Consider the following 25,540-nt stretch of genomic DNA (forward strand, 5'->3'; position numbering starts at 1 on the left):
CTAAAACTCGTGAGCTTAAAATTTTCAAGATCGACTTGAACTCGAAATACTGAACTAAAGCTCGTGAGCAGCTCGAAAAGACTCGAAATGAAAAAAAATCTTAAACTTAACTCGATTGAAGCCTTAAACTCGAACTCGATCTGAACCTTAAATACATGAAAATCTTACTGTATTTTAAAAAAATCAATACATAAATATTAATATTATTAATAATTTATTTTAAAAAATAAAATCATAATATATTATATTTTCAAGCTGCTCACGAGCTTTTCGAGTCGAATATCAAGTAGCTCGTTTTGGCTCGTTAAGAACTCAAGTCGAGCTAGAGCTCGTGTAGAGTCCATTCGACCCGAGTATTTATCGAGCTTTGATCGAGTCGATCTCGAGTAGCTCGCGATCTGTCTTGTCTTATTTACAGCCCTAAATAATATGATTTTTTTAAGTTATACTGATTTTATTTTTTAAAATAAGGTGAATGTTATAGTGTTTTAAGAAAATGGAAGGATCATCTGGGATTTTTGACAGACGATACATAAAAGAACAAATACGTGTTCCTATTATTTATTTGGAGAAGATGCTGAATCTTTCATACGTCTCCAACCGAAAACACTAATAAAACTATCATATTAAAAAAAATCTACACCGTCCCCTTATATAAAAATATTTTTGCAATATTATTTATTTATCGTACTTTCAGGGGTCTGTCGCGTTCGTCGGATACAATTGTAAATATCATTAAAGAGGCAGTTAGAATTAAATTGTATAGACATAGAATGAATGGGGTGGATAATGTAAATAGGCAACTGTGTGTTAATTGGGGGCTTATATAACTGGTTGTAATTGTTTTCTTTCTAGCAGTAAGCTGCTTTCTTTGGATAAATAAAATTGATTATCCAAAAAAAAAAAAAATTTTTGCAATACCCTACCCAAGCAAATTTACCGGGAAGCTTAGATACTGATGAACATAGTAGTTTGAACCAGTGTTTTTAAAACAGAACCGGATCTTAAATCGGTGACGGTATTGGTTCACTGATTTAATTGTGATTCAATCTGGTTGAACTGAATTATATAAAATAATATTTTTTAAAAAATTTACATAATATTCAAAGCAATATTAATATATACAGCACTACAGAAAAACGTCTAAAGAGCATAAAATAGCAAAAATAAGAGAACAAAGCAATCTCACATGATTAAGAAACATAGAAGAGCATCTCAAAATTCTAAAGAGTAAAAATAGGATAACAAAATAATACAACATGACTAAGAAATATAGAAGAGCATCCCAACTGACTTCTATAAATAATAGAGGTAATTTGACATTCAAAATCATGGAACCTTTTGGTGAGCACAAAGCGAACTATTCTTTCGCTTCAATCGAGCTCAAGTTTCAGGCTTCAATCGAGCTTCTAATTTTTTTGAGTTCGAGCCTTTTCGAGTTCAAGTTTCAATATTATATTTCGAGTTCGAGTTAAGCTTGATAATTTTTAGCTTGTGAGTTTTTGAGTCGAGTTGAGTTTACTTTTAAAGTTTTCGAGTTCGAGTCGAGCTTAGCAATATTCGAGTTCGACTCGGCTCGTTTAACAAACGATGTCTTTTGGTTTAATTTTTTTTAAAAGAAAAAAACATAACCGGCGGTTCATACCGGTTTTGTCGGTTTTCAGCCAGTTCTACCGGTTCTCAGTCGGTTCATTGTAAAATTGGTTTTGAAAGTTAATCGAACCAGACAGACCACTGATTCACGGTTCAACTGATTAAATTGATCGATCCGATCCTATTATAATAACCATGATTTGAACTTTGAAGATGTCACATGGATGTATACTCATCAAAAACAACCTTAGTCCTTAAGCATGAGGTCGGATATACATTATCCAATGACTGCATGCATCTCAGCTAAGAAACCAGAGTTGCAATATCAACAGACCAATAAGGTCAAGACGCGTGGTCTTGCCACTGTGTGAAATCTGTGGGCACCTTAACTAAGACTAGATTATTTCAGAAGATTTGGTGAAGGCTTATCGGTTGTCACAGTGAAAAAGACTTCATTTTTGTCTCGATCTCAATGAATTGGCCCCCTTTGTCTCCATTTTTAGAGGAAAAATATATTTTTTTAAGGATAAGAACGAGTTAAAAGGTGGACTCAGATAAGGTCGCACTCACCTATATAGAAAACCCTTAATTTTGCTCAAGATATTTGTTACTTAAATATACTTCACTTTCAGTTTTGGTTCAAGCAAGTGAAAGATCATCAGCCAAAAAATGGGTTCTTTAATGGCAGGATGGGATTCTCCTGTATCAGATCCTACATCAGGTTCTTTGCAGAAAAAATCTTATCTGCTTTTCTTTTTCTTTTTAACTTAAACCCTTGTTGTTTAATATCTGATCATTTGGAACATTCTTTTATTAGTTATACTCAAAAGAAACAAGTCACTTACTAAGGAAAAGATTGAAGCTTACTGGAAATCAAAGAAGAAAACGGAGGAAGAACATCTTAAGGCTATATATGGCTCACCAGATAGTTGCAATAACCAGCAGGTACAATTTACTTGGATTCGAATATGAGTGTCGGATGTGAGTATATATTTGATACGAATACATTAGCCTTTTCGTTTTCTATCTATGGCAGGAAACTCCATTAATGGAGTATGGAAAGAAATATATGAGATCAAGCTCTATGCCCTTGCCCCATACAAACCAGGGTTCCCTAGACATGGACTCGGAAATAAGCCTGGAAAATATAATAAAGAAAAATGGCTGGTAAGTAGCTAAAATCTTAATTCAATACCACTAAAAAATAAGTTTAAAAAACTTGGAAATTTCTTTATCAAACATGAGATTTTTTCCACGGATGATTGTAGGTGGACGAGGAGCACTTGGGCGTTCTTGAATGAACCTCCGGTTCTCGACCATCCGACGAGCAGTTACAAGCCACAGTTCCACATCGCCAACCTTGCTGCTTCGAAGCCTAACAAAGATTCTGACATCAGTGCCACTTAGTCTTTAGCTACTAATGGTATCTTATCCGTTATGGGGGTGTATTTATCTGCTTAATCTGTGTATAAAAAACGGTATGTCACGATGATAATGAGCTGGTTTGTGTGGTTTTTGTGACCTGGTTTTGATGTCTCTATGAAGTACATAGAGTCCTAAACTACTAATAGTTACGGGAGGTGAATCTATATGTATAATATAAGCTATTTTGCCTGGATGTGAGATGAGTGTTGAAATGGATTAGGGTATTTGTTTAACGTTCTCATACTTTAATCTGAATCAAAATACTTGTATATTGAGAAAGAACAAGAGACACTAATTCAATATTGTTGTAATATTTTTTTTTGTAAAATAATTTGTGGTACGTCAAAATCTTTAAAGGATTCTTATGTAGTTAAAATTTCGAGGGAATATCTTTGAATATGTGATTTCAAAAATTTTGCATATCTTAAAAAATCGTGACCTCGTGACATATTTTTAACAAATCATGTGTTTTTGTTAAAACTGAAATTAGTTGACAACCGACTACATTTATTACATATGTCAATCTATGAGTAATTATCATAATTCTTTGTATAACACCAATACTTAATATAAACTTCTTAATTAAGACCTAGAAAAAGATTTAGAACCATTGTCCCTGCTTTTCCCATCTCCTTTCTCGTGGGAATGAAAATTTTGAACACCGATTATTAATAGTTTAATTATCAAGTGTCTATTTAAATTAGATAAAATAAATTACTTATGTCATTTGTTATCATTTTGAAAAATATCCAGATGTCATTTCGGAAGATATCAGTATCCCCAATGAGTGGTAGGACGGACCCATGCTGAATCTGTAAACCACTTGGTTAACTTTTTTAGTCGGAAAGTATCTAATTTGGGCTCATCTCAACGCATCCAAGTGTAGGGTCATTGCCCATGCTTGGACTTGCAATGCAAGCCGTGCTACAATCTTGGCATCCAAGACGAGTTAAATCGCCGTGGGCAATCATTATCACTGCCCTGTGGACTAAGCCATGGCAACCGAAATTCATGTCTCTTTCTAAGCTAAGCTACTTAGACTACATGAATGGACAAGAGTGCAATTATTACAACAAGTCGGACAACCTTTTTCTAGTGTTTTCGATAAAAACTCACGAATGAGTATGATGGAAATATGAAATATCTTCTTCTCTCCTACCTAACTTCATCTACAACTTGGGGTTTAACCAAGCCTAATCCATGTCAAAACTTACATTTTCATCCAATTACTCCTCGTCTAAGTAATTTTAATAACTGAAAGTGTACATTCAATAAGTGTTAAAATTTTATCTAATAATCCAATTAAATTTTAATTTAATTGATACTAACATCGTTGCAATAATTTAAAGTTTGTAAGCTCGACCGTATCTAAAAGTATTAGAGAGAACTCATATTTAAACATTAAAATACATAATCAAAATTTACAAATATAAAGAGAAAAACAAATAAAGAGATTAAAAAAAAACTTCAATAACCCAAAAGTATCCATTCAGTTGGACTCTCAAAATCTTTGGCCCAACACCTGTGTCTTCATCTTAATCGATCATAGTCCTTTCCGAGTGTTGGCAAAATATCAGTAACAGTTGTTCCAAAAAAAAATGGATGTCCCTTGTTCCTATATATAATGGGTAAGGAGGAGGTAAGATAGTAGGCTGGCCCCAACACCAGGTTGAGAGCAGCTTCCGTAGAAGACCTCCGAATTATGAAATGTCCTCCGTGAGATTCGATCCCACGACCTCAAGGTTAAGAACCTTGTGTTCTAACAGTTGTTCCAAAACAAATATCAATAAAAGAATTCAACTCTTGAACAATATCTTGACCAACAGGAGTGTATAAAAAAAATCTGACCTGGTCAATCTAACTTATTATCATTGATCTGATTTAAAAATTCAATTTTCAATTTATTTTTTATTTTAAATAATTCATATTAGATATTTAAAGAATAAAAGATAATTGGATTGCATATAAATCAGTTAAATTCTAGTTTTAGATTACTAAAAATTTGATAAAAAGTAGGTCTTAGAGTTTAGGCACATTCTAGCTCAACAAGTAAGCAACCCACTAAGTCTCTAACCGAATAAAAATTAAGATGTTTAATTATTATTATTTATTAATCTTAGATAAATACAATATAATATATATTCAAAAAATTTTAATTTTTTGACATTGAACGCTCATGCCTATATATATATGATTCTCGAACTTGGGACATTATGGAATAAACAAATCTCTTAATCACTAAAATCTTTTTTTGTGTACAAGATATGTAATTATTTATTGTGGGTGAATAATTAAATATATAATATAATATATGTACAAAAGTCATTGTTTAAATCTAAAAGTTTTGTTAAGTTAAGTTTTATGTTCATATTTGTAGATCAATCTAAAAATTTAAATATTCAATTTTTGAAATCAAATATGGGCCATAAATTTATTGATCTAAAATTTTAAAATTTAGGATCGAATAATATTTTTTATCCGAAAATTTGTACTCCTATTAGAAGTCGTTAAAAAGTGGGAGGAACTGTGGGCCATAAATTTTTTTATTGCAAGTCCTTTTTCATTTAAATATTTTTAAGATAAAATATTTATTTTTATTAACTTTTAAATTTAAATATTTAATACTTTTTTATTTTTTATATAAAATAATTTAATTTCTTTAAATATTTTGATCCTAACCTCATTCTAATCTTGACCACATTCGTTTGTTTCTAGTAGACTAGTTCATTATTGTCTTTCGAATCAATCCCTTCCTCTTCCTTTTTTTTCCATATATTTTGGGTTAATTATCTTAGAGGTCACTAAATTATTAGGTTGATTATATTTTGATCATTGAACAAAAAAATCATCAATTAAATCATTAAACTTATTTAGATACCATAATAGTATTTCCGTTAATTGTTAACAACAAATGATTTGATTAATATCATTTAAATATTTAAATTACCTTTTTGATGAAATTATTAAATCAATTATTAAATTAGAATACCCACAATAATCAAGTGATTATTCAAATAGTTTACCCATTTTAAAATTTTGATCAAAACTGACAGATGTCAAATTGTGGTTTACCTAACCCAGCCCCGTTGAGAGTGGAGACTTATCGGTCACGATGATGTTTGAATAATAATGACTGCTCAACTTATTAGTTGCTCCCATACCAAGATTTTTCAATGACCATCCAACCGATTTCTCCCCTCTATTAAAATATTTGGATTGTTTCTTGCAGCCATAAATACATTTTGATTAAAGATTTTAAATTAAACATTTACAACCATTCCTTTAATTTTCGTTTTTTTAAAAAATAAACCTTAAAATTAGTTTGATTTTAAATCAATTTAAAGATTTAACTGATTATTTATTGGATTTATAGAGTTAAATTGATAAAAACAAAATCTTGGATAGAAATTATATGAATTTCATCCATTTGCACACATAATTATTTTTTTCTTCTAAAAATGTTTAAAATTGTAGAAATTTATATCATATATAAGACAGTTGCTATTAATACTGTTATTTTAAAGGAAGATTATTACAAATAACAATATGTTTAAAATGCGATAAATTCTAATATATTTTTGCTTCTGAATATTATTATTTTTAATAACAGTATGTGTTTTAAAATAGATCTAGCCATGATCTAACTACCGATTTATGTTTTCTGGTTGCATGGACTGAAATCTCACCAACAAGGCTCCTCTCACTTCAACTATAAATAGTGCATCATTTGCTTGTCAAATTTCATTACAATAAACTCCAAAACCTTTTTTCCTTTTTGTACCGACATTGTTCTCGTTCCCGAAGCTGAAGAAAGTCATCAATGGCCGAGAAGAGTAAGGTTTTGGTCATCGGAGGAACCGGATACATCGGAAAGTTCATCGTCGAAGCCAGTGCAAAAGAGGGTCACCCCACTTTTGCTTTAGTCAGAGAAACCACCCTCTCCGACCCTGTTAAAGAAAATATCATCGACAACTTCAAGAACTTAGGGGTCCGGTTGTTGGTGGTAAGTAGTCTTTGATCCAGATCTTCACGTACATTATTCATGGCTGTGAAAACTTTGTTTATTATGATTCTGTGAGCATTTATTGCAGGGAGACCTTTATGATCATGAGAGTTTGGTCAAGGCAATAAAGCAAGTCGATGTGGTGATTTCGGCCGTGGGTCAAATGCAGATTGCAGATCAAGTTAAGATCATTGCTGCCATTAAAGAAGCTGAGAATGTCAAGGTTGGTGTTTCTCAGTTTCATTTCACACAATTTGCTTTACTTTTATACTGATATGAGAGTTGAACACATCTTGGCAACGGTGGACCAAAGATATTTGCAGGAACTTTGCTGGTAGCTAGCATTTTCTCAATTTCTTCATTATATTCTAATTGATTTTTTTTATAAAAAAAATTTGATTAGAGATTCTTGCCATCTGAATTTGGAACGGATGCGGACCTGAATACGGCGATTGAGCCGGCGAAATCAGCATTCGGAATCAAGGCGCAAATCCGTCGTGCCATTGAGGCTGAAGGGATCCCATACACTTATGTGCCTGCTAACTGCTTTGCAGGCTATTTTCTTCCTACTTTATCCCAGCCAGGAGTCACATCTCCTCCAAGAGACACGGTCGTTATCCTAGGCGATGGAAATCCTAAAGGTAAACTAAGCATTTATGTTCACAAAGTTAACTAAGAGATTAAAAAAAGCATTCATCTGTAATCATCATTTGCATCCAATTCTTTTTGCAGCTGTTTTCAACCACGAAGCTGATATAGGAACCTACACCATCAAAACCGTCGATGACCCCGAGTGTTGGAAATAAAACACTCACACAAAAAACTTTTATTGAAACTCAAATAAATATTACAAGAGCACTCTCACTTAAAAACAAGAACTACAACTTACTCTTATAGGACTTTACTTCTTCACTCACTTAAAAGCTCTTAATTTTTCTTGATGCTTAAAACTAAAATGGAAAGGGGTATTTATACTACTCAAGAACAATCCTACACCACACAAATAAACTAATTTAAACCATTACAATTTCAACAAATATCTAACTCTCACCTAACTAAATTGATGTAAGCAATGACATCATTACTTAAATGAGGTAAGCAATGACATCTTTAATTAAATGATGTAAGTAATGACATCAATTTAGTTTGGGTTTGGGTTTAGGCTCCCATAATGGATCAAGTTTATGATCCAACACCCCTCCTTAAACTTGATCTCGTGACCCCTAGTAGGTTCCTTAATCTTAAGAAGTCTTCGCTGGTCAGTGGCTTGGTAAAAATATCAGCAACTTGATCTTGTGACTTCACGTATTCAACTTCCACATCTTTTCTTGCAACACACTCCCTTATATAGTGGTAGCGAATATCAATGTGCTTGCTTCGATCATGGAATACTGGATTCTTCGCTAAGGCAATGGCTGACTTGTTGTCGACACAAACCTTGGTAGGCTCTTCTTGTATCAAACCAATCTCCTTCAATAGATTTCTAAGCCAAAATTGCACGACAAACACATGAGGTAGCAGCAACATATTCCGCTTCACAAGTGGACAATGTGACAATCGGTTGTTTCTTTGACATCCATGTGAACGCAATATCTCCAATGAAAAATACGAATCCAGTAGTGCTCCTTCGATTATCTATGTCTCCACCCCAATCACTGTCGCTATATCCAACAAGCTTGTAATCATTAGAACTGAATAGAACAAGCCAAAGTCAATTGTACCTTTCAGATAGCGAAGAATTCTTTGCGGCTTTAAAATGGGTGGTTGTTGGAGATTCCATGTAGCGACTAACCAATCCAACTGCGTGAAGAATATCGGTCTCGTGCAAGTTAGATAGCATAGACTTCCTACCAAACTTTTGAAGAATGTTGGATCTACACTTTCGCCTTCTTCATGTTTGGTCATCTTGATCCCGTATTCTGCCGGTGTGCTTATTGGCTTACAATTCTCCATCTTGAACTTCTTCAGTATCTCCTTTGCATAGCTTTCCCGTGAAATGAAAATTCCATCATTTTGTTGCTTAACTTCAATGCCAAGGTAGTACGCCATGAGCCCATGTCTGTCATCTCGAATTCTTTCATCATCACATCCTTGAATTCATTAAACATGCTTGGGTTGCTTCCAGTGAAGATCAAATCCACATAGAGACACACGATCAAAATATCTTCATCTTTGATCTTGATATAGAGCATGCTCGTAGGGACATTTGTTGAAGCCATTCTCTTGGAAATACTTGTCGATTCGACTATTCCATGCCCTTGGTGCTTGTTTTAGCCCGTAAAGAGCCTTCTTCAACTTCAACACCTTGTCTTCATGCCCTTTGACTTCATAGCCTGATGGTTGCTGAATGTAAAGTTCCTCTTCAAGAACTCCATTTAGGAAGGCGGACTTTACATCCATCTGTTGTATCTTCCACTTGTTTTGAGCTGCCAAAGAAATGATTAGTCTGATAGTCTCCAATCGAGCAACAGGAGAAAATACCTCATCATAGTCAATTCCAGCCTTTTGACTATAGCCTTTAGCAACTAGCCTCGCCTTGTGCCTTTCAATCTCTCCTTTGGCGTTTTGCTTTGTTTTGTACACCATTTGACACCTATCGCCTTATGTCCCTTGGGAAGTGAGGTAAGTTCCCATGTGTCATTCTTCTCGATGGCCTTGATTTCTTCGTTCATCGCATCTCTCTATTTCCTTTCTTGTACCGCTTCTTGAAAGCTCACTGGTTCACAATCGGCAAACAAACAAAATAATGTAAGATTATCTTTTCGTTCAGTTACCTCATAGAGATCTCTAAGGCTTCTTGTGCGTTGCACAACTCTTTCACTTTGACTCCCACTTGACGATGACGAAGGTGATGAGTCTCCTTGAGTGGTTGATGTTGGTGAAGTGGGTGGAGTTGCAAGCTCTTGTTGAGATTCATCTAGTTGTTCCCTCATTGTCTGCTCATCTTCTTCAAACTGAGGAAAGAAATTGAAGTCATCTGTATGAGAGTTAAAATCCCATTCTCCTTCTTCGTTGAAGACCATATCTCGACTAATCACAAACTTCTTATTGTTTGGATTGTACAACTTGTAGCCCTTCGAATTAGCATCATAGCCGATGAAGATAAAACTCTCGCTTTTATCATCAAGCTTCGTTCTTCTCTCGTCTAGTACGTGAACATGGGCTATACTTCCAAAGGTTCTCAAATGGGAAATGCCAGGCTTTCTTCCACTCCATGCTTCTTGCGGTGTCTTTCCCCCATACACTTCTTGTTGGAGATCGGTTTGTCAAGTAGACTGCACACGCTACTGCCTCCGCCCAAAATTCCTTAGGTAGTTTCTTGCTTTTGAGCATGCTTCGTGCCATGTCGAGGATTGTTCTGTTCTTTCTTTCTGCCACACCATTTTGCTGGGGGGATCTAGGAACTGTCATTGGTCGACGAATTCCATTTGCTTCACAGAACTCTTGAAACTCCCTGGAAGTAAATTCTCCACCTCGATCAGATCTCATGGCTTTGATCTTTCTATTGCTTTCTCTCTCCACTGCTGCTTTGAACTTCTTAAAGACTTCAAAAAACTTCTGACTTCTGTTTCAAGAAATATACCCAGGTTTTTCTTGAAAAATCATCAATGAAGAGAAGAAAATAGTTACTGTTACCGAGAGAGCTCGGCTTGATCGGTCCACACACACATCGGTATGGATGAGCTCGAGTGGCTTCTTGGCTCTTGTCTCTTACTCCTTTGGAAAGCTTTTCCTGAATTGTTTCCCAGCTAGACACCCTTCACAAAGCTGGTCAGGATGGTTGATGCGAGGTAGTCCCTTCACCATCTCCTTCTTAGATAGCAGCTCTAGACCTCCAAAATTGAGATGCTCAAATCGAAGATGCCAAAGCCATGATGCATCTTTGTAGCAAGATTTCAGGCACTTTGCAACATCATTTTGTATGTTGATCAAGAACATTCTATTCTTTGACATCGGCACTTTAGCAATGAAGTTATTCTTATCATCTTTTATAGAAAGATTATAATTATTCATGTGAATATCATAACCTTTCTCTACCAGTTGCCCTAAACTTAAGATGTTACTTTTCATATTGGGCACATAGTAGACATTTGAAATAAATTGATGCCTCCCATCTTTCAAACGGATAAGAATGTTACCTCTCCCTTTCACTGCTATTGTGGAATCATCTCCAAACGAAACATTTCCGCTTATTGACTCGTCTAGCTCTACGAACATGTCTTTCTTTCCACACATGTGATTGCTTGCACCACTGTCAAGATACCAAGAATTTGCTTGGCCACCATCAGTTTCCTTTCGTGCTAGAAGAAGAGTTTCTTTGCCATCTGTCTTTTCCTCCACGTAGTTAGCCTTCTCCTCAATTTTGTTGTTGGGAGCTCTACATTCTGAAGCATAATGCCCAAACTTTTGACAATTATAACATCAAACTTGAGATTTGTCATGCCTTGAGTTCGGATTGATTCTTCCACGGCCTCGTGTTGATCTTTCTCCTTTCTCATAGTTGTTGTTGGAATTGTTGTTGTTGTAATTCCAGCCTCGTCCACGACCTCGACTTCCACCTCGTCCATGGCCTCTATCTCTGCCTTGGCCACGTTGGTTTCTATTATTACGTTGGCTTTCATGCATATCTTTGAGTTGCAGCTTGAGGATTTGCTCAGTAAACTCATGCTTCTTCTTATGCTTCTCTTCGTATGCTTGCAATGATCCTTGGAGTTGCTCGATTGTCATTTCTTCCAAGTCTTTAGTTTCTTCAATCGTCACAACGATGTGCTCAAATTTGGGATCCAACGAACGGAGTATCTTCTCTATTATCCTCACATCGTCTAACTTTTCACCATTTCTTTTTAATTGATTAGAAACAACTACTACTGTTGAGAAATAATATGAAATAGACTCAGATGCTTTCATGTTTAAGGATTCGAATTCACCTCTTAATGTTTGGAGACGAACCTTTTTCACTTGCTCGGATCCTTTGTAAGAGGTTTGCAGCTTCTCCCACGCTTCCTTGCTAGAGCTTGCACTTGAAATCTTTTCAAAACCATCATCATCTAATGCTTGATAGATGAGGTAGAGAGCCTTCTTGTCTCTCTTTCTTGAATCCTTCAAAGTTATCTTTTGATCTGGTGTAAGAGTAGCAAAAGCATCATCATCCGCAGGCTCGTTATAGCCTTTCTCTATGATATCTCACACATCTTGTGATCCAAGAAGTGCCTTCATTTTGATACTCCAATTATCGTAGTAGTTGTTGTTGAGTGTCGGAACTTGGAATGGTGCTATACCATTTGCCATATCTCTCAATATAATGAGATTTTGTAAAATCCGATTGCACGAATGAATTCGGAACGCCGAAAAAAACTTTGGGAGGGACTTGGACAACTCGGTCAAGGGCTCCAACTCGGCTGACTCGGCGAGTCAACTCGATTTTCTGGCAGCAGCCTTCCGGCGGTGCGTGGCGGTGCGTCAGAACTCAGCTTGAGAAAATTCTGGCGGCGTCGGATTCCTCTCGTCGAGACCTTCGATCTTTCCAACTACCTCTGATACCACTTTGTTGGAAATAAAACACTCACACAAAAAACTTTTATTGAAACTCAAATAAATATTACAAGAGCACTCTCACTCAAAAACAAGAACTACAACTTACTCTTATAGGACTTTGCTTCTTCACTCACTTAGAAGCTCTTAATTTTTCTTGATGCTTAAAACTAAAATGGGAAGGGGTATTTATACTACTCAAGAACAATCCTACACCACACAAATAAACTAATTTAAACCATTACAATTTCAACAAATATCTAACTCTCACCTAACTAAATTGATGTAAGCAATGACATCATTACTTAAATGAGGTAAGCAATGACATCTTTAATTAAATGATGTAAGTAATGACATCAATTTAGTTTGGGTTTGGGTTTAGGCTCCCATAATGGATCAAGTTTATGATCCAACACCGAGAACGTTGAACAAGACCCTGTTCATCAGGCCTCCCAAAAACACCTACTCATTCAACGAGCTCGTCACCCTGTGGGAGAAACTGATAGGCAAAATCCTTGAGAAAACATATGTTCCAGAGAAACAACTTCTGAAACAGATCCAAGGTTGATAAAATATTAAAATCCCTTGCTCTTATTTAAATTTATTCATGCAAGTTTTGTACTTAATTTGTTATTGATTCATGCATTTCATCAAACTCTTGCAGAGTCTCCAATTCCAATCAATATTCTGTTGGCCGTCAGTCACTCCATCTTTGTCAACAGTGATGGTACTAACTTCGAAATCAAACCATCGATCGGATTCGAAGCTTCTGAGTTGTACCCTGGAGTGAAACACACCACGGTGGAAGAAACTCTCAGTCGTTTTGTTTGATAAAAGGTAGAAATCAAATCGGACCTTGTCAATGAACTAATAATTCATAAACTGTCACGGAAGGATTTGTCCGAAGGGCTTGCAGATTCTCTGTTGGTGTGTGCGTGTGTTCATAAGTTTATCATTACTATCATTAAACAAAATGCGAACAATGTTGTTCTTGTTGTGTCTTTTTTGTTGTTGATTTTGGGAAGAAATAAAGAAAAAGAGAGGAAAGAGAAGAAAAGTATTTGAATATATATAAGAATTATTGTTGCACTAATTTTTGATCTCTGTGTTTTTATTTGTTAACAGAAAAAAAGTTAAGAGTTTAAGAAAAATATTAGGATTTTTACTTTAAAAAAATTTAGGGTAAACTAATAATGGTCATTGAAGTATGAATAATATTCTTTTTAGCATTGAAGTTTTAAAAGTAGTAAAACGATCACTAAAATTATTGTTTTATAACAAATTGTTCGACAATTAACATTCATTATGTCAACACGAAGATTGATGGTATATTAAATTGATTTATTTGCCATTGTTTTATCTGGGGAAGGAGCTCAGTGAGGGTCCAAAGGGCCCCGACCCCTATTAAAATTTATATATTTCATATAATTTTGGTTTATTATTATTTTGTTTATGTATAAATAAATATTTAAATTAAAAATATAATAAATTATTAAATATTTAATCATGTAAGGGTCGAATTAAATAAGGATAATCTCGTGTTTTCAAATTTTTTACTCTAATAACAATTTAGGTCATTATAAATTTAAATATTAGACAAATTAAGTGTTATCTTGTGAATTTTAAGTATTTGAAAAATTCTTGTAGAGGCTCCATGTCCACTCAACATTGTCTTGGCCATCTGTCACTCAAACTTTGTCGATGGTGACTACACCGTCTTCGAGATCAAATCATCATTCGGGTTCGAAGCTTCTGAGCTATACCCTGCAGTGAAATACACTACTGTGGAAGAAGGCATCAGTCGTTTCGTTTGAGAAAGATAGCAATCGAACCGTATCTTTGTTATTGAAAGCTTATCAGTTATAAGCTGAAGGATTTGTGTAGAGGGCTTGAGGATTCTGTGTGTATTCAGTGTCTATGAACAATAAAAACAATTATTTTCTTTATACCAGTTGTAAGGTATGGCTCATAAATATACCGGTAAAGAGGATAGTTGTACATGGTTAATTTTCTAATTATGTACCAGGGTTTTCTATTATAAATAGAGATGTAACCTAAACCTATGAGACATTGAATAAAATTTCTAGCGCCGCCTAGGCACCGAGGACGTAAGCACATTGCCGAACCTCGTTAAAATTCTTGTGTTCTTTCGTTTACTTTTCCCGATTCTTCAACAATTGGTATAAGATGTCAGGAGCAAAATTCGAAGTTGCAAAATTCGATGGTCAGGGTAACTTCGAATTATGGCAAACGAGGGTGAAGGATCTGTTGGCGCAGCAGGGGATCCTGAAAGCTTTGCGACCTACAAAGCCGGCGTCGATGGAGGAGGAAGATTGGGAAGAATTACAACAGCGAGCGGCAGGAACTATACGATTATGCTTGGTGGATGAGGTCATGTATCACATCATGCATCTATCGTCTCTAGACGCAATTTGGAGGAAGTTGGAAAGTCTGTTTATGTCCAAATCCTTAACGATAAAACTGTATCTAAAGCAGCGACTGTATGGGCTAAAAATGCAGGACGATCATGATTTGGCGCAACACGTGAATGTCTTCAATCAAATCGTTTCTGATTTGGCTCGGCTTGATGTGAAAATTCAGGATGAAGACAGAGCGATAATTCTATTGTGTTCGTTGCCTCCCTCTTACGAACACATGGTGACTACTCTTACATATGGGAAAGAGACTATCAACGTCGAGGAGATTGTTGCAGCCTTGTTGGCTCACAACCAGCAGAAGCAGAATGCATGGGAAAGCTCTCAAGCTGATAGCTTATATGTAAAGGGTAATCGAGACCGTAGACCGAAGACAGAGAATGCAGGGTCTGGAAAGCGGAATTCCAGATCCAAATCTAGAGATAAGAAGACAATTCACTGTTACAAGTGCAAGGAGGTAGGACATATGAAGCGAGACTGTCCGAAGTTGAAAAAGAAGACTGATAAGAAGTGTGATGATTTATCCAAGTCTGTGAATGTGGTCGAGGATAAAAATTATGATTTCAGTGAGGGTGATATGCTTTCTATTTCAATGACTCAATTGACGGATGTTTGGATTCTTGATTCAGGATGTTCTTATCACATCACACCAAATAGGGAATGGTTTTCAACATACAGGTCGGTTAATTCTGGTTCTGTTTATTTGGGTGATGATCGATGTTGTAATATTGTTGGTATTGGTGAGGTCATAATTAAGATGTATGATGACTCTGTTCGGACGTTGAGTGGTGTTCGGCATATCCCAGATTTGAAGAAGAATTTGATTTGTTTGGGCACTTTGCACAAGAATGGTTTTATCCCTAAGGCTGATGAGGATAGGGAAACCATTCGGATTGTTAAAGGTGCTTTGACTGTGATGAAAGGCAAGATGACTGCAGGGAATATTTACATATTATTAGGGAGTACCGTTGTAGGTGGAGTTCATTTAGTTGAGTCATGTGATGATACAACCAAACTGTGGCATATGCGTCTTGCTCATCTTAGTGAACATGGTATGGTTGAATTACATAAAAGAAATTTGTTGCATGGTGTTAAAAGCTGTAAGCTCGATTTTTGCAAGTATTGTGTTCTTGGTAAACAGACTAAAGTTTGTTTCAAGACTGCGAAGCACATAACTGAAGGGATTCTTGATTATGTGCACTCTGATGTATGGGGGCCTTCCACGACATCGTCTTTGGGTGGATCTAGGTATTATGTTACTTTCATTGACGATTTTTTATGGAAAGTTTGGGTGTATTTTTTGAAACACAAGTCCGACATTTTTGAGAAGTTCAAGCTGTGGAAAGCTGAGGTAGAAAACCAAACAGAATGAAAAATCAAGTGTTTACGGTCTGAAAATGGTACGGAGTACACAATTACACAGTTTCTAAACTTCTGTAAGGAGCACGGGATTAAGAGGCATTTTACAGTGCACATGACACCACAACAAAATAGTATTGCAGAACGGATGAACATATCGTTGAATGAAAGAGACAGATGTTTGCAGTTGAATGCGGAGCTTCCCAAACACTTCTGGGCTGAGGCTGTTAACATGGCGTGTTATCTTATCAATAGATCGCCAAGGGCATCATTGGCTGGGAAAGTTGTAGAAGAGGTATGGACTGGTCATGAAGTTAGTTTTGATCACTTATGGATTTTTGGTTGTCCTGCTTCTGTGCATGTACATGCTGATGAGAGATCCAAACTTGATGCAAAATTGAAGGAGTGCATTATTCTGGGTTACAAGAAAGGTGTCAAAGGATTCAAGTTATAGGATCCAGTTGCGAATAAAATTGTGATTAGTAGAGATACTGTTTTTGATGAACAATCCATGTTGCAGCAGAAGACAGGAACAACAGTGGTGGATTTCGAGCAGTTTCCAGTTGAGAAAACATAAACTTCTCAACCGACTTCTGGTGGTTCCGTTACAGATGATTTGCAGGATTATAGTCTCGCCAGAGATAGGGTGAGACAGACGAATATAAAGCCTCCGAACAGATTGGGTTTTGAAGACTTGGTCTCTTTTGCACTTACTGCTAGCAGTGATGATCCAGTTACTTATCATGATGCAGTTACTAGTCAGGAAAACAACAAGTGGATGGTTGTCATGGTTGAGGAGATAGAGTCTTTGAATCACAATCGTACATGGGAGTTAGTTCCCCTTCCTGAAGGTAAGAAGCCTATTGGTTGAAAATGGGTGTATAAGAAGAAACCAGCAGTAACAAAAAAAGAGGGGGAGAAGTTCAAGGCTCGCTTGGTAGCAAAGGGTTTTTAACAGCAGAAAGGAGTTGATTATAATGAAATTTTTTCTCATGTGGTCAGGCACACTTCAATCCGAGCAGTACTTGCATTGGTGGCTAGTTGGGATTTACATTTAGAGCAGATGGATGTTAAAACTACTTTTTTGCATGGTGATTTAGAGGAGCAGATCTACATGCGGCAGCCTGAAGTTTTCACTCAACCTGGAAACGAGCATTTAGTTTGCAGATTGAAAAAATCTTTGTACGGGTTGAAACAGTCTTCTAGACAGTGGTATAAATGATTTGACTCCTATATGATCACGATTGGCTACAACCGATGTGAGTATCATTGTTGTGTCTATTTTAAGAGCCTTGATGATGGTTCTTTTATTATTCTGTTACTGTATGTTGATGATATGTTGATTACTGCGAAGAACATGGATGATGTTATCGGTTTGAAAACCTTATTGAGTCAGGAATTTGATATGAAAGATTTAGGTGCTGCAAAGAAAATTCTTGGAATGGAAATTTGCAGGGAAAGAGACTCAAGGAAACTGTGGCTATCTCAATGGGGTTATGTTGAGAAAATGCTAGAAAGGTTTGCGATGAGCAACGCAAAACCAGTTAGCACTCCATTGGCGAATCACTTTAAGCTCTCATTAGAACAATGTCCGAAGACATATAAGGAAGCTGAAGATATGGCAAAGGTTCCGTATTCTAATGCTGTTGGCTTCTTGATGTATGCTATGGTATGTACTCGTCCTGATTTAGCTCATGTTGTTAGTCAAGTTTATAAGTACATGTCTAAACCTGGTAAGCAACATTGGGAAGCAGTCAAGTGGATCTTTCGATACTTAAAGGGTACTATAGGACATGGTATTGTTTTTTGGTAGTCAGCGGGATAATCCTTTGGTTGTAGGATATGTGGATTCAGACTATGCATGTGACTTGGATAATAGAATATCTACGATATGGTATGTTTTTACTCTTGGTGGAGGACATATTTGTTGGAAGTCTATTGTTCAATATGTTGTGGCACTATCTACAACTGAAGCTGAATACATGGTAGCGACTGAAGCTGCAAAAGAAGCTTTATGGCTCACTGGTTTAGTGAAGGAGTTGGGTGTTCAACAAGGTGGAGTTCAGTTGCTTTGCGACAATCAAAGTGCTATTCACTTGGCTAAGAATCATGTATATCGTGCTAGAACTAAGCACATTGATGTACGTTTTCACAAGATTAGAGAGTTGGTTGCATCTGGAGAGGTTTTGTTTCAGAATGTACATGCTAATGAGAATGCCGCTGATATGTTCACTAAGCCAGTTACAAAAGAAAAGTTCAAGCATTGCTTGGACTTGTTGAATTTTTCGAGTTGTTAAAGAAGTAAGGTAACTCAACCCACATTAAATGTTTTCTAAAGGGTAGGATATTTGCCAACAGTTCTCCGGTTACGTTTGGGGTTCTCCAGCAAGGTAAGTTCATCTTCTTCTCTCATTTTTCTTTCATTTGGTTTTGTTGCTTGCTGTTGGTATTCGTCCTTGTTGTTTTCTCTTTTTTTGTGGCTATTGGATCCTCGTTCTTACTATGTTCTTTTGTTTGCAGGTGTGGTCGATGGCTTTTATAGCCATCGATGGTGTGGCTCTCAGACCGATCCCATGGGTGAAGTTCGGTGAGTCACTGAACTATGTGGTGACTCACCATATAGCTTCGACGTGGGTGGCTTCGTGGTACTTCTGGAGTCTTCAGCGAGGCGGCAGCGTGGTGGCATTGTCGGAGTGGAGCACCTGGCAGTGGAGGCGTCGGCAGTGAAGAATCGGCTAGAAGCTTCCCTTGGTCCAAGGCGGCGGCGACGCTGGGTGATAAAACCCTGAATGGGTTTAGGGTTTCTACTGGGCCAGCTGTAAACGGGCCTTGGGATTTTGGTTGTAACTGGGTCGGGTTATTGGGCTCTGGGATATTTATTTTTATTTAATAATAATAATAATAATAATGTATAATAATAATAATAATAAAAGCATACTAAAAAATTAGTGTCACAGCTGCCCCTATTTGCTCATTCTTGTGTTAACAAGAATAGAGAAAATACGAAAAAACAATAATTTTTCCATTTGGCTTCTTTTGAGTAAGATGGAAATGTTGAAAACATTATGCCCAGAGGTCTTATCATCTTGCACTGTAGGTCTTATAGATGACCCGGAGGCTTTAAAACATCAAAAAGCTCTCAAAGGCTTTTTGAAAACATCCTACACTATAGGTCTTATGGATGACCCGAAGGTTTTGAAAACATCATGCACTGAAGGGCTTACAGATGACCTAAAGGATTTGAAAATATCAAAAAGCTCCCGAAGGCTTTTGAAAACATTATGCACTGAAGGGCTTACAGATGACCCGAAGGTTTTGAAAACATCATGCACTAAAGGGCTTACAGATGACCCGAGGGTTTTGAAAATATCATGCACTGAAGGGCTTACAGATGACCCGGAGGCTTTGAAAATATCATGCACTGAAGGGCTTACAGATGACCCGAAGGTTTTGAAAACATCATGCACTGTAGGGCTTACAGATGACCCGGAGGCTTTGAAAACATCATGCACTGTAGGTCTTACAGATGACCCGGAGGTTTTAAAAACATCATGCACTGTAGGTCTTACAGATGACCCGGAGGCTTTGAAAATATCAAAAAGCTCCCGAAGGCTTTTGAAAACATCATGCACTGAAGGGCTTACAGATGACCCGAAGGTTTTAAATATCAAAAAGCTCACGAAGGATTTTTGAAAACATCATGCACTGTAGGTCTTATGGATGACCCGAAGGTTTTGAAAACATCAAGCACTGTAGGTCTTACAGATGACCCGGAGGTTTTAAATATCAAAAAGCTCCTGAAGGCCTTTTGAAAATATCCTGCACTGTAGGTCTTATGGATGACCCGAAGGTTTTGAAAACATCAAGCACTGTAGGTCATACAAATGTGGGAAATAATTTACTAAGTAAGAAACTTTGGAAACCGTTTTCTTATTTTTCAACAATTTCATTTTCAGAAAAGATTAAATGAGAAACTTTGGAAATCATTTTCTCATTTTTTCGAAATAACTTGTTGATTGGGTAACATGCCCCATTTCAAAATAATGCTTCATTTATGGATTGTGTCCATCTATTCTTCAGATATTTGTGTGATTCCTGCATTCGAGGTCTTAAATTCTATCTTCTTCTTGTAAGGTATTTTTCATTATGAATCTTCTTTTTCATACGAAAATCTGAAAAAACCTTATGTTTGAATGTAATAAAATGTAATGCATTGTCTATTGTGCAAATGATGTTCTTATGAATGCATGAATGTTGATGCAATCTTTATTTGACTTCAAAGTGGTAAACTTGGTCTTCCTTCACTTGATCATTTATTGCCAGGGTTACCTTCGGATATCAGTGTAGCAACCTATGCTATATTTCTAAATAATCATCTGATCAATCTGCATCTTTGTGTCTTCTTTGTTTCATTTAAGTCTCAGAAGAAATGTTTCATTTATGGAACTCTTGCTGTAATCAGAATTATGACCTTGATGTCCCATTTTTATCTTTAATAACATTGGTTTTCTTCATCTGAACTTGTGTAGAAATCCAAATAAAGCTTTTATCTTTGAAAAGAGAATCTATCATCTTTGGAGAGTGTAGATGTAGATATATCAAACTTAGCAGAAATTAATTAGGATATCAACGTTTGTTCTTATTTGACTCTTGAAACATATCATAATGAGGATTTATCCTAATTCCTTTCATGTCTCCACATCTAATTGGATTTCGAACAAATCCATTCAGACTATATCATGTTGAGATGCTTAACAACAACCTGTCGTTCAACCTTAGTTGGCTCCACTAGTTTCTTGTTGTTAAAATTTATGTTTCTCTTTTGTTGAAAGAAATCTTCATCATATCTCACTTCTAACCTTAGGGTTGAAGAAGACAGACTTTATCTTGCATTAATAAATGGAAACCATATGATCACAACATTGGTTTAGTACCATAATCACTGATTCATAAAACATTTGACAACACGTTCATCCTTTCCTCGGCTTCTGTCCAGAGGTTCGTAAAACATTTGACAACGCATTCATCATTTCATGTGGCTTCTGCCTAGATGTTCATAAAACATTTGACAACACATTCATCTTTTTATGTGGATTCTTCCCAGATGTTCGTAAAGCATTTGACAACACATTCATCATTTCCTGTGGCTTCTACCCAGATTTTCGTAAAGCATTTGACAATACATTCATCATTTTCTATGTTTGCTACACAGATTTCTGGTCAATGAAGCTCTTTCATAGTGTTCAGAACTTTTGTATGATGTCACAAGACCACTTGAGAACAAAACTCAATGGGAATACAAGTGATTTGTTGGCGTGTTTCATGACAAAACATTTGGTCAAATTCACAAAATATGCTAGTGTCAAATTGAATAAGAGATACCAATTGATCTTGATATCATCTTAGGCAAGGGTGATATTGATCACATTTTCTTCCATAATGAGTATTGTAGGAAGTAGAAACACATCTGCTATAGGAGCCATCTACAGAAAGAGGTTCATGGAATTCTTGCTGCTGTAGATGAAACACACATGATAAACCAAATAGATGAAAACTCAGTTCATCATGATTGGCAATGATAATCCCAGTAACAACGTGAATAAGGGTAATATACATAAGTTGAGCCTCTTTATTCAATGTCATGAAGTAAGCGAAAATTATTGTGAAAATGGCTTCGTGGCCCCAACAGGATGATTGAAACTAACCGCCAGGAACCTTAAAGAAATATTTCTAATCATCACTGATACACAAAAGACCAATTTCAAAGCCGAGATCTTGAGGAACTAAACCCTGGATCGAATGGTCTGCATGGATTTCTTTATCCATGCAACCGTGATGTAGCTTAACAAAGAACACACTGTCATGTGACACATGGTTAAGAAGATTGGGTATTTAAAACCATAATTGCTGAGTAAATATTTGTTCAACACCATGACCCTAATACAACTGCTTGATGAATGAAGCAATTATGTATAGTCAGCTTGACTGTCACTACTTCACCATTTTCATTCTTCATGCCTTTCTGTCTCATTGGAAATATTTGCTCAAAGCAGTGATCTTTAACACATGATGATGTGGGCCTTTAGCATGCCCCAGCATTTGCTGATATAAACATTCAAAATGCATCAACATTCCTATTTCTGATTGAAATGAGCTTTCAGCATGCCCCAATATTTGCTTTTTTGTTGATGTGAGCTTTCAAAAATGCCCAAATATTCATACTGACATGGGCCTTCAAAAATGCCCCACATGGATCATTTATGTCTGAAATGGGCTTTCGAGATACCTCTATATTTTATTTCTGGTTCACTCTCAATGTCTGTTTGACTTGAATATCATAATCCCCACGAGCCCACGAGGTCCAATTTTGACAATGCACTGTTATGAGTATTTGTGGCTTTATTCGTGCCCCAAATCTGTTTATCTTGAATACTCTCATTCTGATGTTTTTAGACAGCAGTTGTCAAGTAACTTGAGGAATTCTCTTCATGTTGTCACAAACTTAAGAAATAATCAATTTTGAGATATGTGCCCCTTCTGAATGAGGTGCTCATTTTTTAGATCTGGAGGGATCTAGTCGGACAGAGTGGTATAAATCACTTGGTAATCCATTCCAGGTTGACACAATGGCTTATCATCTTTCGGTTTTAAGATTCATGTTCCCAGGGGTACCAATGTTCTGTCTCTTTTCTCTGGGATCGGTGGTACAGAGATTGCCCTCTACCGGCTCAGCATACCTCAGATGTGTAAGAACTGAATGATGATCGGTTGGAGAAATTGATGAGTAAATTTGGTGGATTCGACCTTGTTGTTGATGGCATCTCGTATAACAATCTTACTGAAAGAAATAAAGATCATCGAGATGAACTAGAAGATTTTTGTTGGCGTCTTTTCTTACAATGACTACTACATCGACTGTCTCTTCTGCTGTTCCAAGATACTCACTGCTATATCCCACTCTTCCCGAATCATGGAAAGGTTTGGTTGATAGTAAAACTGGTAATCTCTACTTTTGGAATCCTGTAATCAATGTTACCCAATATGAAAGGTCTATAAGTGTAGAATCTATTCCAATATCCTATTCTGTGCCATAAGTTCTCCAATTCAAGTTCAACAATCTTCTGAATGACATAATGGACATAATCCTGATAAGGAAAATGATCGACATGGAAAAAAGAGCAATGATGTATCAAATTTTAAACCAGTATCATGATATAACCAGAGTGCAGATGGGGGACTTGTTCATTCTCATAATACACCTTAATGGGACTTATATCTCTGTGATTGGAGGATCTGCTAGAGACATGGATTGATGGCTGGGGAAAATAATTTGTTTGGTGATGCTTATCACCTTTAGCATGAGATAAGTGATAATTTTTCTTGATGAATTGTTAATAATATCACAGGAGAGCGTCACAAGTTCAATTTTCTAGACTTTCTGGCTTCTTGGACCACTTGATTTCAAGAAAGTGAAATGCTTCATTATTCTGGTCTTGTTCATTCTTTTTCTTCAATAGAGGTTGAATAAACAATAACTTGCTTCAAGGACTTTCCTCATTTGAGACTGTCCTGTTTGAAAATGTTTTTCCTCCTTTCTTTATCAAAGAATGAAATAATTTTGTAAAGTGTTGCCTATCACAGATTCACAATAGAATCAAATCATAAGCATGAATTCAAAAAATATCAAAAGAATCAATAACTCTTTAATGTTTGAGAATTATAGCTTTTTGACAAGTATCAAGACTTATGGGTTAGTTTCAGAATGTCTTTCCTATTTTCTATGGTTACATCTATTTAAGATGTCACTCCTCTTTCTTTGTAAACATTGTCACATACCTCGCTTTAAGGACTTGATATTTTAACCAGATGCGTACAAAATAACATAATCTAGCATAACGGTTTCTAGACCTTCTAGAATACTTTCATTTCAATTCTCTGAAATCCTTGATAAAGTAATGTGAAAACATCGATATAATAACCAGATTTGTGTGTGTACGTGTGTGAAATAGACTATAACAGGTCTTCTTTTGCCATTTTGGCTAGCTGAATTCAGCTTTATTGACATTAGCCTTCATTGGACTAATTAAACAGTTCAACTCATCATAAATGTCTTCGACTTAACAATCACAGTGGAGCAAACACCGAACTGCCAAATACCCGATCAAGGTCATGCTTTAAATATATGACTCTTTTTTTTACATTAGCCTTCATTGGACTAATTAAAGGTTCAACTCATCACAATGTCTTTGACTTGACAATCACAGTGGAGCAAACACCGAACTACCAAATATCCCATCAAGGTCATGCTTTGAATATACAACTCTCTTTTTTTAAGAATAACTTGTTATAGCCTAGGTGTCTGGTGGAGTTCAGAAAATCTCATTACCAAATGACTTTAGACTAGATTTGTCAAAGTTTCATCGTCGAACTTCATCAATAGAAAAACAATCTAGTCAGATTTGCAATGTAATACACCAACGATGCCCCCATGTTGTACGCTCCTATATAAAAATACTAAGCCTTTTTGTAATTCCTTTAAATAGAAGTAGGTTATCTCATATTTGTAATATGATATTGTTTGGGTGTATTTCTTCTGAGGTAAGGTCAAGGGTCCTTGTTTTTCTAGTTTTCAATCTTGATATTTTGTCAAAGATTATAACTCTAATCATTAAGAGTTTTTTAATCCAATTGATATTCAAAGAACTGCAAGATTGCAAAATTGACTCAATGCTCAAAACCTTAAAAGCAACAAAACTTATTTATTGCACAAAAGGTAGAGAAAGGAACAAAAAAACATGTGCAAACAAGATGCTGAAAATAGAAAGTACTACAGTGGTAGATACCAACTTCCACTTGTTCATTTAGCTTGCCCCATCATTCCTTAAAGGTCAATACCCTTGATTCAATTAAATTCTGAACATGGCGTTTCAATGCCCCATAATTCTCAATAGTATGCCCGAGCTTCCCATGTGGTAACTACATATTGCATTAACATCATACCCTTCAGGAAATGGGGGTTCTTTCGGTTTAGACTGAACTAGAGTCACAAGATTCTGCTGAACTAGTAATGGGAGCAGTTCTTCATATGTCATTGGGATTTCAACGACAGAAGTCTTCTCACGGGTTATTCTATAAGGTTTGGCCCCATGATAAACTGAATAAGACTTCACTGTATTGATCTCGGCTTCTTTCT

General features: G+C 36.1%; 2 protein-coding genes and 1 long non-coding RNA gene across 4 annotated transcripts; 2 read left to right on the top strand and 1 right to left on the bottom strand.

Moving 5' to 3' along the window:
* The first annotated feature begins 2,153 nt into the window (after positions 1 to 2,153).
* LOC120197942 lies at positions 2,154 to 3,211 on the top strand. The gene is made up of 4 exons (XM_039199343.1): positions 2,154 to 2,314; positions 2,411 to 2,538; positions 2,630 to 2,760; positions 2,862 to 3,211. The coding sequence occupies exons 1-4, from the start codon at positions 2,263 to 2,265 to the stop codon at positions 2,998 to 3,000; spliced, it is 450 nt and encodes a 149-aa protein (XP_039055274.1). The 5' UTR covers positions 2,154 to 2,262; the 3' UTR covers positions 3,001 to 3,211.
* LOC120197943 lies at positions 2,678 to 23,596 on the bottom strand. Its single transcript, XR_005523321.1, has 3 exons — positions 23,586 to 23,596; positions 8,455 to 8,458; positions 2,678 to 2,811 (listed from the first exon to the last, which is right to left on the bottom strand). It is a non-coding gene; the product is annotated as an uncharacterized LOC120197943 (long non-coding RNA).
* On the top strand, positions 6,757 to 14,434 carry LOC120197941 (phenylcoumaran benzylic ether reductase TP7-like). 2 transcript variants are annotated; one of them, XM_039199342.1, is made up of 6 exons: positions 6,757 to 7,021; positions 7,110 to 7,244; positions 7,425 to 7,662; positions 7,754 to 7,809; positions 12,969 to 13,116; positions 14,201 to 14,434. In XM_039199342.1, exons 1-6 carry the CDS (start codon positions 6,839 to 6,841, stop codon positions 14,365 to 14,367), a joined length of 927 nt encoding a protein of 308 aa, XP_039055273.1. In that variant the 5' UTR covers positions 6,757 to 6,838; the 3' UTR covers positions 14,368 to 14,434. The 2 variants fall into 2 exon arrangements, with proteins under 2 accessions (XP_039055273.1, XP_039055272.1); XM_039199341.1 differs by lacking the exon at positions 14,201 to 14,434 and adding an exon at positions 13,218 to 13,545.
* Positions 23,597 to 25,540: the final 1,944 nt, after the last annotated feature.

Source organism: Hibiscus syriacus, unplaced genomic scaffold (genome assembly GCF_006381635.1).
Source record: "Hibiscus syriacus cultivar Baekdansim isolate YM2019G1 unplaced genomic scaffold, ASM638163v2 tig00117056_pilon, whole genome shotgun sequence".
NCBI lineage: Eukaryota > Viridiplantae > Streptophyta > Magnoliopsida > Malvales > Malvaceae > Hibiscus > Hibiscus syriacus.